Source organism: Saccopteryx bilineata, chromosome 2, assembly GCF_036850765.1.
Source record: "Saccopteryx bilineata isolate mSacBil1 chromosome 2, mSacBil1_pri_phased_curated, whole genome shotgun sequence".
NCBI classification, from domain to species: Eukaryota; Metazoa; Chordata; class Mammalia; order Chiroptera; family Emballonuridae; genus Saccopteryx; species Saccopteryx bilineata.
This window is the reverse complement of record NC_089491.1, coordinates 79,310,353-79,323,508: the sequence shown is the minus strand read 5'-3', so window position 1 is coordinate 79,323,508 and position 13,156 is coordinate 79,310,353. Positions and strand designations below refer to the sequence as shown.

The 13,156-nt window shown below is 42.6% G+C and overlaps 1 protein-coding gene across 4 annotated transcripts in view; it reads right to left on the bottom strand.

Moving 5' to 3' along the window:
* Positions 1-3,401, bottom strand: part of ADAMTSL1 (ADAMTS like 1) — a 1,054,626-nt gene extending 1,051,225 nt beyond the window's left edge. For all 4 annotated transcript variants that reach the window (XM_066257319.1, XM_066257321.1, XM_066257318.1 and 1 more), the window contains exon 1: positions 3,078-3,401. In XM_066257319.1, coding sequence (XP_066113416.1) covers positions 3,078-3,164 — 87 coding nt within the window. In that variant the 5' untranslated portion in view covers positions 3,165-3,401. The remainder of the gene's footprint in view (positions 1-3,077) is intronic.
* Positions 3,402-13,156: the final 9,755 nt, after the last annotated feature.

The window sequence follows — 13,156 nt, the reverse complement described above, 5'->3', positions numbered from 1 at the left end:
CATTTTGTTGTTTATTTGCCCAAGAGGCAGTTTCCCCTGCCTATGTGCTTGTCTACTGGTGTGAGACTTTATTAAATGGAATGGCCCAACCCTTTCCAGCTCCACAGTTTTTCTATTTCCTGCCCAAATCCAATGTGGACCTGCTTGGCCATGACGGGGGCCACTGGCATTACACCTCTCCCACAACCTTGGTTATTTTTACAGGGGATTGCTACAGATGGGTCATAGTCATCATTAAGTAGGTGATAACTCCTAGTGGTTAAAATCCTAACTATCAATTCTGGCAATGGGATGAGTTTGGGTTCAGCTGATGAACTGAAATTTTTATCAGTAATCAGTTTCATGAGAACCTAAGTAGTGAACTACCTTCAAGGTTCACAAGGAAAGAAAAGAACCTTGCAAATTAGGAGGGTAATTCAGCCAGAATAAAAACAGAAATTCACTGAGAAGGAAGAAGAAATGGTGGAATTTCCAAATAATTTTTGTTGGCATTTAAATCATTCTTTAGTTCTTTGGAGATGATAGCTCAGGTGTAATTCAGAATAGGGAGCCAGAAGCTCTGAACAGACTCTCTGTCTACTGCAGCTAATGTATGCATATGGGCTGATAACTGGTAGTCATCCCATCATGTCTGAGTGCTTCATTTTAAAAACTGTTAAAAGAATGTATAAATTACAAACAATTTCAAATTATTTGGCATTGGCTATTGATGATAGAATGATTTCTTCCTGGTATTAAGTATTCTCAAGTTTCTGCTCTGTTCAATCGCTGATTAGATATAAAGCTCATGAGGTTTTAAAATAAACAAAGTGAAGACATTAGGAAATGTTGCAAGATCAGCTGTTCCTGACCAACACCTGAATAAGTTAAATGTAAAGTATTACATTCTATCAGGAGACGGAACCTATCTACCAGTTTGGACTCTTCCCTACCCCTCCCCTGACATGTTTAGTTAGGCTCCTCACTTGTGGAAAGCAGTCCCGCCGGGTGGAACTAAAAAAAGTTATTTGGAGTTCAATAATAAACCACTTTCAACGCACATACATGGCTCAAATCTGCTTCCATCATCTTTATCCAGAAGAAATTTGGTTGAGAAGCAGCTCAAGGAAGAACAGGTGTGTAATGTTAGGAAAATCAGTTTGTCCCGAACCTCAGAAAGCACCATATGACTTGAAATAGGTCTGAAAAGGCAGAGTGGTCAAGTCTAAAAGAAAAACAAAAACACACAACAAGTCTAAGAAACTACATTATACATCTTTGCTGGATTCAAATAGTTCCAGATATTTTACCAAAATCTCAAGGATAAGACAGAATAGCTATAAGGGATAATGTCTCGATTTGGGTTAGATGTGAACCTGCCTGGAGTTCTTGAAGCTGGCTGGAAGTACCTTCGACAACATAGGCCAACACTCTCATTTTACAGAGGAGGAAATGGAGCTAAGGGCTTAGATCACAATGACAAAGCATGTTAGGGACAGAGCCGGCACTGGGAGGTTAAGGCGATCTCCAGAGTGTGTCTTTTGGGCCCTCTTTACTGTTCTCCTTGAAGTTTCCTTTTGGTATCATGATTCTCCAAGAACTGATTTTTAGACAGGGGTTTTCAATCCAGCTGCTCCACGGAGTCACCTGGAGCTTTATCAGTTCTGATGCCTGAGCCTCACCCCATTTACCCAAGGCTTCTGACACAACCTAGCTAGGGTGTGGCCCCCGTGCAGGTTGTTTCAAGAGCTCCCACAGGCAACCCGAAGGTGCAGCCACCTCTCAGATGCTCTGTCGTGGAGCAAAGCATATTGGGAATAAAGTTTTCTGATAATTAAGGCAAGTTTTTGCAATGCCTTTTCACACTTCAATCCAAGCAGGTGTTCCCTGTTGAAATTTCTACCACTTAAGTAGTTCTTGCTGGTCAGCCTGCCTTGGGCCCTTCTTAGCCAACATTCTTGGTCCTTGCTCAGTCTCAAAAAGTGCATCACTGCAATCAAAATGACCATTAAAATAAAGATCCAAAACCAAGTTTTAAACGTTAAGTAAAAGCAAGAGAAGGAAATCCCCCGATTTGGACAAGTCTCCATAAGCAAAACAGAGGAAAGGGAGAATATCTGGCCATAATTCCGGCCAAGAGTATTTGGGCATTTTCCCAGAATTACCCAAGTAATACCGTGAACAGTAAATTTATGTAGGCTAAATTATGTACAAACTGCCTAAATCGTTAGGTTTAATCAAAAGTTACCTGACTCTGGAAAGCCTGAATGCCAAAGATACTACATGCATCATGGGTCTGACTAACACCAGCCCCTTCCCTTAGCAGCTCCCTCCAGGGTCCTTCAGGAATAAACCTTGGCCAAGCTGACTGTGAGTTAGACACTCTTCCAAGGCCCTTCTGCGCCGCCTCCGGCCCTGAGCCACCCACTCAGGAGAACTCCCCGATTCCTACACCCCTCCTGGCTGCGGAGACGACCTGAGAATTCGAAGGGGGCGTGGTGAGAACGAGTTCTCCCGCCTCGGCCAGAGCCACCTTTTCTCCGCCGCGGCGGCACCAGGGAGCCCACCTGGTCTGGCGTCTGCGCATCTTACAAGGCTCCATCGCGACACTCGGACGCGGGGGACCTTGGGTGACGATGTCAGGAGTTCACCGGTCAAGGAAAGGACGAGAGTAGGGAGCAGTCAGTGTCCCCGAGCCTTCGCCACGAAAGGAGAGGAGGGGCTCCGCGAAGGATCGTCCCGAAGGGGTGCGGGGTCTCAGGCTCCCGGGGCGAAGGCTGCACCCCGGCTCAGGCGCCGCCTCCTTGCCCCGACTCTGCCCAGCTGGAGGCAGGACCCGGCGCGGGCGGGAAGCCGGGCCAGGGCCCCAGGAGGCTGGGTTGAGGCTCAGCGCAAGTTTGACCCCGCCAAGCCCAGAGCTCGCCGCGAGGGGCCGCCTTCGCCCCAACCCCGCGCCACCTGTCCCAGCTCGGGCAGCTCAGTCTCAGGACGGACCCTCGTTGGAGAGAGCGCGCCCCAACCTCTAGCGCTCTCCGCCGCAGCACCGACTTGAAAAGTGCCAGGAGAGGGAGGGACGTCAGACGCGCAGACTACCTTACCTGTCCGGCGACAAATAGCAGGCACCAGGTGCTGCCGAAGATGCGGACCAAGAGCGCCGAGTGCCAGGGCGCAGCCAGCGGTGCCATGGTCCTTCAGCGGGGAAGCGGGGGCCGTCCCAGGTGAGACCCCTTCTTGGAAGCTGTAGCCACTTGCGGCGCGCTGCGGAGGCTCAGCGGCTGCGGCGGCTCAGCGGCTGCGGCGGGCGGACGAGCGGACTCCGGGCGTGAGTCTGCGGGACAGGGTTGCGCTGGGCCGCCGCGTCCTCTGAGCCGCCCTGAGGCCGCGGAGCCCGGCTGCTTTAAATGGGAGCGCGTGCGCTGGGGGTGGGGGCCTTATTTGTGAATGTGCTGCTTGTCTTGGCTCGGGATGGTTCGCGCTCCAACCCCCACCCCACCCCCCAGCACCCCCTCCGGCTCCTGCTCCTCCCCTCCTGGGTCAGCCCAGCGAAGGCGGGGAGCGCAGACACCCAGCCGCCCCGGCAGCGACAGCGGAGCGCGTGTCGGGGAGCGGGGCTACCTGCTGGCTTCTATTTATTTATTCTTTATAAAGGGAGGGGTCCGGTGCTACACGTCTTGCTCGTGTTTGGAATGCCATCCTGACTGCCCCGCGTGAATGTCGGATGAGAAGAAAAAGCTCTTCCAGGACTGGCAATTTCTCTGAGACGAGTCCTCAGAGCCATTCCCTATGCGTTTTGCCTGGAACTCGGAGCCCTGGAAGCCACGCAAGGGCCTCCAGGGCCTGGGGAAGAGTTTGTGCCTGTGCGGAGGGGGCGATGATTAAGGAACTAGAGACCTCATACAGTGGGGCAGAACTGAAGGATCGGCTGTGTTAGGCTGTCGTGGGGACCCGTCCCCTGAACGCACAGATTCCCCGTTGGAGTTAATTTGTTTGCAACCTGAGTCCAGGGAAAGAGAACTTCGATCTAGATCAGCGGGGACCCAAGACGGCTACGTAGGGACGCAACGAACCAGGAGCTAGACAGCCAGTGGCTTTCTGGGGGGCAAGCCAGTGCGCCCCTTCTCTGGGTGTGGGCCACGCTCTTATTACTTAACACTTCAAACTTTCAGGCTTTCTCCATAACAACGAACAAGCCTTCGTGCCCTTTTCTTTGCCATTGGGACCCAGGCTCATTTCTTCCTGAAAACCTGGCGCTCCAGAGCCAGTTTCCCAAAGCATCTTTATAAGAAAGCAAATACCCCACCCTTCTTCCAACGGTCTTCCAGGCCACTCCACCCCTCTGGAACCTTGGCAGGGAAGCAAGCAGAGGCGGGGAGCTGGCCCCACTTCAGTAAACTCCGTACGATAAGAGGATTCAGCGCAGCGCTGGTGAAATGACTTGAGTGAAGTTCCCACGTGCAAGCATTGGAGTGAGCCCAGCATAAAATGAAGACGCGGCCATACTCCCTAGCAACCATTCATTCAATCCACATATCCCTAAAGCCAAAGGCTGTGCTTAAACGTTGCAGCCCATCAGTGACCTAAACAGAGGTGAATCTTGCCCATTTCAATTACCTACACAGACCGGACAGACTCTGTCTGCTGATGGTGAGAGGCACAGTCAGGGCAGAAGTGCCTTTAGAAAATGAATGTATATGTACCAGCAGCAGCGTTTGTGTCCAGAATAGGGGGGCAGGGGTTGTTCTTGTATATAGTAAAGGAGCTGCTTTTCAGAATTATCTATTTACTCATTATATACATAGTCACTGAATTCCCAAGGTATGAACAAAAAAATTTTTAAAAAGGAACTAGACCAAAAAAAAAAAAAAAATCTCTGTTTGATCTTAGATTACCAAAGAGTCAAAGCTGGGAGGTCAAAATCTTTTAAAAATTTTTGAGGGGTCTTGGGCCAGATTTTCAACTTGAATTGGTAAAGAAGAAAGGGTAATGTATTAAAAACCAAACAGAAAAATAAGAACAAAGACCACAGTAGCTAGAAATAGGAAAGTGTTCCTATGGAGGATTGTAAATAGCATGTCTTGCTAGGATCTTTGATCCACAACACTGATCAGCAAAAGGCAACACTGGGCTTGGTGGGGTAGTGACCCTAAAATGGGGGGCGAGGGAAGGAAAAGCACCAGACTGGAAGAAAGAAAGGAACCCACGTTGGCATCCCAGGCGGAGTGCTAGGTAACCTTAACTGGACTAAATCTTCAGCCCTCAAAATAGGTGCAGATCATCCCAACTTGATATTTGAGAATCCTGAGTCTCAAGGGCTATCCTCACAAAAGTGGAACAAGGCCCTGGTAGGGAAGATAGTAACAGAATGTCAGGATTGGAAGGGAACTGTAGCCAATCATGTGTTCCAAACCTATAAGAGCTTTTCCAACTAATTCTATAGCCTCAATTTTGTTTATAAATAGGTGAAAACATAAGGCCCAGGAAACCTACCTGACTTATCCACACTTTAAGAGGCAGAAATTTATTTCTACCTCAATGTGGGGAGGGAAGAGTGAGCTTCTATTCTTTGAACAATGAGGTTACAGAAGGAAACAGGATTTAAAGCTTCATTAGTGGGGCAGCTAAGTACAGGGTAAAAGGGGGTAGGAAGTTCTAAAGGAGGAACACAAGCTGAGAAGACACTGCTGTAACCCAGTCATGGAATGATGAGGGCTTTCATCACTGGAGATGCGCTCTAGCTACTGGAGAACAAAGTGGGCGCTGGGAAAACCAGGGAGAGAAAGGAAAGCATTGTTTATTCTGTATTATCTGGGAAGATGGCACCACCTTAGAACATCTTCGTACCTGAGGTCCATCTCCAGATCCTTGTGTCTGACACCGATTCAAATGTTAGCAAATAGTCTGGCTTTGTTAGTTGTTCGTTGTTTGCTTACAAATCTACAGATTCTTAAACTACTTTCCAAATAATACACATCATGGAGAGTTTAATGAATGAGGTGGAAGAAAGTATTGTCATCATCCACTGAAGATCAAGTTTCCTTGATATTACAAAAAACATAGGGAGGATGCTTTAAAACAGCTGGCTTTACTTAACAGCTTAATGACCTCACTGTGACACAAGGACTAAGAAATGTCACATTCCTCAGGTACTGGAATCGACATGGAGTATCAGAAGATCCCAACAACCACTGACGGCTCTTCATCTCACTCTAGTCCCCATCTTGCCAAAGCCTGTGCTCTGGGCCACAGCCCTTTCATCTGAGACTGACATCAGGAGATGTATTTTGGCTTCATGAGTCAGACCTATGAAAGAATCATTCCATTGAAACATTAGAATACATCATTATGAGGCTAACTCTGAGTCTAATTGTTGATCACAGTGGCCCTTCGACTCCATTGACTGCTTACTCTGTCCCAATCTTTCCTTCAGCCCCTCTTTTCTTCCTGTCCCTTTTTATCCAGAATACTTTTTTCCAGGGCCCAGCATTTCAATAACACTCTTTTCAATACCCTATACACCCTTGTGCCTTGATCTTTTCTTGACATTTCAGCCCAAAAACCGTTACCTGCTTTCTTATTGCCTGCCCTACAGAAGCCAAACACTGCAGGGGGAGCCACACAACAAGACAGGTAAGTGTCACCAAAGCATAATTTTCACCAGTCTAAAATGAGCTCTCAACTCTGCCCATCCGTCTTTCTGGTCCATTCATTCATCTTGCTACTGACCCTCTACAATGTTATTTCAGACCTTCTCAATTTTCTCCAAACTTCCAGCTCCTCCATCACCCTATCTCTTTCTAAAGCTGTGCAGAACTCCTGCTTTCCAGAGCAAACCTAATCAGATAAATGGGAACAACTACTATTTTACCTCTTCCCCCAAATCTACTTACATCTACAACCATCCTCCCCTTCTACTTTCTAAGGCCAGTCCCTCTGCATGCTCTGAATCTAATCTCTTCTTGCCTTCAACTAATAGGAAAACTTACTACTATGTTCCCTTTTTTCTATTGTATAGTCCATAATTCCCTGTAAACTCTATTCACTCTTCTGCTATTCAAACCTGCTCCAGCCTCCCACATGTATAAATAAAGAAATTAATATCTTTCCATCAACCACCTACATCTTCTTTCCTTCACTATCATAATTCCTAAAGTTTTTATTTACACTCCCTATTGCCTTTCTCCCTTCTTAATTAACCCTTTAATACATTCCACTCAGAATTTAGCCACGACCCCTCTCCAGAAATAGAACCTACTCCAGTCACCAGTTACCTCCATGCTGTCATATTCAGTGAACATTGGTGGGTTATCTTCTTACTTCTCCTACCTAGCAAAACCATGTGGTGTGGTCAAGCCTTTCTTCCTTCCTGGCTGTTCCTCAGACACTGGCATGCTACCTACTCCTAGCAACACTTCTCTTGTACATCCCGTCCTCTTCCCTCTCACTTCGCTTATCTAGTTAACTACTGAGGTGTTCCCACATCTGGGTTGGATTCCTTATTTATGTGCATTTGTGTATCTGTATTATTTTCCTTCAGATGATTGATTATTAATTGTAATCATATTTTTATTAATGTGATTGACTCGCCAAAATGTTTTTCTTTCTCCCACTAGGTTGTAAATTCTGTAGGAGCCACCATTATGGTTCCAGTGCCGGCCCAGTGCAAATGCCTGGCACATCATGCTTGACAAAATAAAAATTTGTTGAATGAATAAATGGTTGAATTCATACCAGACTTCATATCTTTCAGTGAGCTGACCCACACACTTAATCATCAAGCAAGACACAAACTGCAAGCTCTCGGAGGACAGACATTATGTTATTGACCTTTAATCCAGTTCTACAAAAGTCCTAGGAACATATAAGGTATTAAAAAAAATGACTATCTGACAGATTAAATGAATGGATAAAATGAGAAACTCTCTAATCATGTAAATTCCTAGTCAAACTCCAAATAAAAATTCATAGCCATATCATGATAATAAAACACAACAACCAGGCCGCCTTCTAAAAATATATAATAAAGTTTGGTATAGAACAAATTATATTTCCTATTATCACCTTAAAGTTTCCCCAATGCAGAGAAATCAAAAAGGAAGTAATGTAAATAATATATCCAGAACATCCACCATAACACAAATTATACTTTCCATTAAATGTGTATTTAGAAACAAGAGGAAGGTGGAGACACATGTTCTGTTACCCAGAGTTAAGACTTATCTAAATTATTTCTAGTTAGTATATCGTGTACATTATAAAATGTTCTGCAAGAAAGGAACTTTCTGATGACTGGCTCAACTCCTGCTTCAGTCTCCCCTTGGTCTCGAGCTGGAAATGCCCTTTTTGCCAGCCTTTATTTGCCTTGGTAGACAAGCAAAACAGCGCAAAGCTGTTCAGTCGAGCAAAAGGTTCGCTTTGGACAAGCTGAATGTCACAAACTTTGTTCAAAGAAAATATACATACCTGAATTATACGGTTAAAAGTCTCCTCACTTCAGTGAAGCTGTTTCAACAATATTCCAGCCCATAGAGACATGTGGCTTCAGCTATGACAAACTGTTAAATTACGTTGTAAAGCCAGGAGCTATGGCCAGGGCCACCATCAGAGCAGCCTGGTCCATGCAGGTTCGCATTGGATTCGGACAGTCGGCAAAGAAACAGCGGAGCCAAAAACTGGTGGGCCATAGTCTTTAATTCTAGCTTTGCACCCGGCGGGCAAGTAAAAATACACACTGGGCTCCAAAACCCAGTCACATTCAGTGCTCACAAAGCTACTGACTTATCCGAGTTTCCTAGAATCAAAGGTACCACCCCTCATCAAAAAGGGTGGGAAAGGCTTAATCCCAAAACCAAGCCTCATGCTACAACAATTCTCAACACACATTAATATCACCTGGGCAACGGCCTCTTTAACAAAGTGAGCATAATACATTTTATCTGCCCAACATACGTGCATAATAAAAAATGATAGGAAACAAAGTAGTATGTTTATATCTTACAGAAATGACTCAAAATTGTATTTCAAGAAAGTAAACACTGCAAATTAACAGTTTTACTTATCCTCTGCCCCAATTTAATCTCTGCCCTAATTTTGTCTTTTATATGAACATACAGATTTTTTCTTTAGTTTTAGCTTCTGTATTTCTGAATTTTTAAACTATAAGCATTCAGATTAGCTGAAACTGGATAAACATAGTTATATAAATTAACATTCAAATGAAAATATTTAAAATTACCTCTACTTCCTTCTAAGGGGAAAACTCAATGTCTCATGAGGGTTATAACTTATCAGCGAACTTATCTTTCCATTCTATAACACTGAGTTACTGCGGAGTGTTTGAGGTCACACTGATTTCCTGGCATACATCTAACTGCATTCATGATAGTGTGTTAGTAATGCGCATACTTAATCTCTTGATGTTGGCTTGCAGGAGTCTCAAATATAAAATGTGACAGCATTTGTTTTTCTTACCACATAAAAAATGACATCACAAACTGTTAAGAGGTTAAACCATATATTATGGCTTCATTTTAGAGTCACCGTTTGCATCATATGACTGCCCAACAGGGACTGAATCTAACACACTTAACATTCCTGAGCCTAATAACATATATAAGCTCCTCTGGGTGAGGCCCATTGGGTGTGGTTTTATCACACAAAAAATCTTATATAATAATAACCTTTTCAAAAAATTGTCATTCTTTCTCCACGTGTTGAAGGATTTGTCCAAATAATACAGCAAAGGACAACAGAGATTATAAAGGAATCAAAAAATTATACTTAGAAACAAACATATTAATTCTATTCATCTTCTCTGGAGACTTCAGAAACTGTTTACCTGAACTTGGCAACAATTTTTTTCATAAGTCAGTCTGTCAACAATAATATTCAGTTTCCATTTTGTTTAGCCATTACGAAAATATCTAAAAGAAATAAAAGACATGTTCCCTGTTCTTTCAAAATGCACAATTAAATTTTCCAAAGTACATTTATGAAAGAAATATATATCACCAAAATAGGTTCTCGTTTATTTCATAAGCCCTTTGAAAGCATGGTATCCTGTTGCAGACATTTTTTATTCCTACCACCTGCACACAGTAGGCACTCAATAAATGTTTGATGAACTACAGTGAACATATTCTAATGCAAACCACATGGATGAGCACTATGACAAGCAAACTCTAATTCCGTATTTAAAACTAGCTTCTCAAAGCCCTATCAGAGTGTTTCAGTGGTCAGAATCCTTATTTCTCTAAAGCGCTGATATGGCAGGTTCTGAAATACAATTTATTATACAGAAAGTACTTGTGGTTTAGCAGGTAGTTCTCAGTCAGCTAATTCAATATTTTATTACAGGACTTTGTTCGCACGTAAAGTAATGCCATTCTGAAATCCGAGTATTTTGTGTGCTTGGTGTTGGCTCCGTTACATCATCAGCAAGCAGCATGCGCTGTCCGCTTCCAGGCGCCTTGAGCACGCAGAGAGCTGGGGGTGAAGCACAGCACTTACTGATGCTGTACTCAGCATGTCAGGCTCCTGGTCTGTGTCACAGAACCTCCAAAATAAATCCCGAGGGCTGGTTTCCATGTCCTATAAAATCACTTTAGCAAACACAGGAAAAGCAAAGAACTGTCATTCCCTTTTTGGCTGATGCCTATAACCAGATATCAAGAGTTTCTGCCTATTATAATTACCTTTTATTTTTTATTTACTATCAGTTTCCAAGCAAAAGGAAAATAAGCCCCTTTCTCCAGAACTAACTTACCATCTTCAGTTTCCCCAGAGGCATCGATAGAAAGAAGTGGCATAAGTTAAACCTCCATTTGGTCCATTCTGAAAGAAATATCAGTGTATATGTGGATACAATTCCCTTCAGTTCACTAGGAAAATTGGAAAATCAACACTGAGTCTTCAGATAGTTCTGAAAAATCACACAATGAGAATAAACACATGGGAACACAGAATTCTGTTTGTTTCTCATTAACAATTTAGTAAAACAATTCCTTATAGTAACAGAATTAAGCCCTGGCTGGATAGTTTGGTTGGTTAGAGCATCCTCCTAAAGCATAGAGGTTGCTGGTTTGATCCCCGGTCAGGGCACATACAGAAACAGATTGATGTTCTTGTCTCTCTCTCCCTTCCTATTTCTCTAAAATTAATAAAATAAACAAAAGAAAAACAAACAGAATTAAAACAAATTATTAAACATTGATATATTTTTTACCTGTTGTACTGCTCAGTGTATTCGTGAATGTTTTCCTTCCTATTCTGAGATACAACTACTGACGATCTCACGATCCACTGGGGAGAATGTAAACAAAGTTTGAAGAATGACTTATAGACTTTTTTCCAGACTTGCAAAAAGCATGCACTGGCAAAAAAGTGAAATTCAACTAAAGCAACAATGTTTTTGGCAACAATAAAATGAACATGTTTTAGAAGATACTGCTGATTTTTGCTTATAAAATTAAATGAAGTAAAGCTTGTAGAAAGTGCTTTGAAAATTGTGAAGCACTATTAAAAGCACTTTTATTGTTTATTTAGTGGTGCACTGCTATGTCCCAGAAGAATTTAAGGCAGCTTATTAAAATATATTAAAAGTATTAAAAAGATACATCAAGATTTCTAATTAAAGATTAAGTGAGAACATTAACATTCTCTGGGAGTGAGGGTCAGGGAGGTATTATTGGGACATTGCAGGTTCTACTTTGCTTTTTGATATTGTTTGAGTGTTACTACTCAGAGCATGAATTGACTTCATAATTGAATTAAATAATAAAGATATTTCCATTTGGAAAAAAATTGGATGAGAAAGAAAAACAAGAATATGGCTTTAAAAGGGTTGAAGTTAATACAAATGCACATTCCATGAAGGGCTCTAGTCACAGATTTGGCTCTCAACTTTCAAGCAGTCATGAAACCTGATAAATTACAGTGCCAATATGTTGGGGGAAAAATCAGACTAATTGCATAGGCAAAGTACTACGGCCTTGAGAAAATCACGTATGCCCTTAGGTTTATTAGCACATAGTGATTAGCAGAAAATGGTACAGTAATATAATTAATAAAGGAAACTATAATTGTGATTCACAGTGTCTACCTCAAGAATTTTGCTACATGTATTCTTCTCTTTAAATTGTATATTTAAACTTTTCAAAAGTAAGACTAGACATAAAAGGGGTACAGGAAGAAATTCAGAATTGAAGTTTGGCGGAGGTAAGTTCAGTAAGAAATGCATATTGTTGCCTTCATCAAAGGGCAAGTAATGAGAGGCAGGGGGTATGTCCTAGGATTTCATCTGGGATTTCCACTGTGTTCAGCATTAGAGGAGTATTATGGGGATCCCACTGCTGGCCTGAATCAGGATCAAGGGATAGGTAACTGTAACTGCTATAACAGATAAAACTCCAAATTTCAACAGCATAACACAATAGCTGTTGAAGATAAAAAGGTAAAATTTTATTAATAACACAGTGGCTAGTCTATGTGAAAAATCCTTTCAGGTCAAGGGAATTCTTAGGACACTGTACATTGTTATAAAGAGCAAGGGATGATGATGTCATTGAAAGGTAAAAGATTGAATTGGTCCTACATTAACAGCCTAAGGCAGATTCTCCTGGAAACATTATTTGACGCCTCCTGCCCCCAACACAAAGTTAGGTATCTTCCTAAGTGCTTCCACTCAACTTAATACTTCCCCTTCTATGGCAGCCCTGTTATAGTGCCCATGGCACACTGTATTGTAATAATTATTTGTTTTCTTCTTCTACTCCCTAGACTTCAGATAAGCTCCTGAAAGAGCGAGAACTAAATCTTTTCACACTTGCATCCTCCAGAGCTAGCTCCAGAGCTTGGCATGTGCCTGGCGCATAGTCAGTGCTTATTTGTATTAATTCACTGACGGATGAAACGAAGGGAAGAAAGAGAGAAACAGAGAGAGAGGAAAAGCATAGGAACTCAGCAAGTTCTTAAACCTTGGAAGATAGACTAGCTATAGTCTTTTAGTTGGATAAGAAAGTAAATTAATTACAAAGTAAATCACAGAAGTGTGATAAGTCTGAATTTTTTATTTAAATGCCTTTATGCTAGGGGGACAAAAAGAACTGACTAGATTTTACTTTTGCTTTTAAGCTTCTATATTACCTTCCATTATGTGAAAATAAAATATAGTGGAGGAACA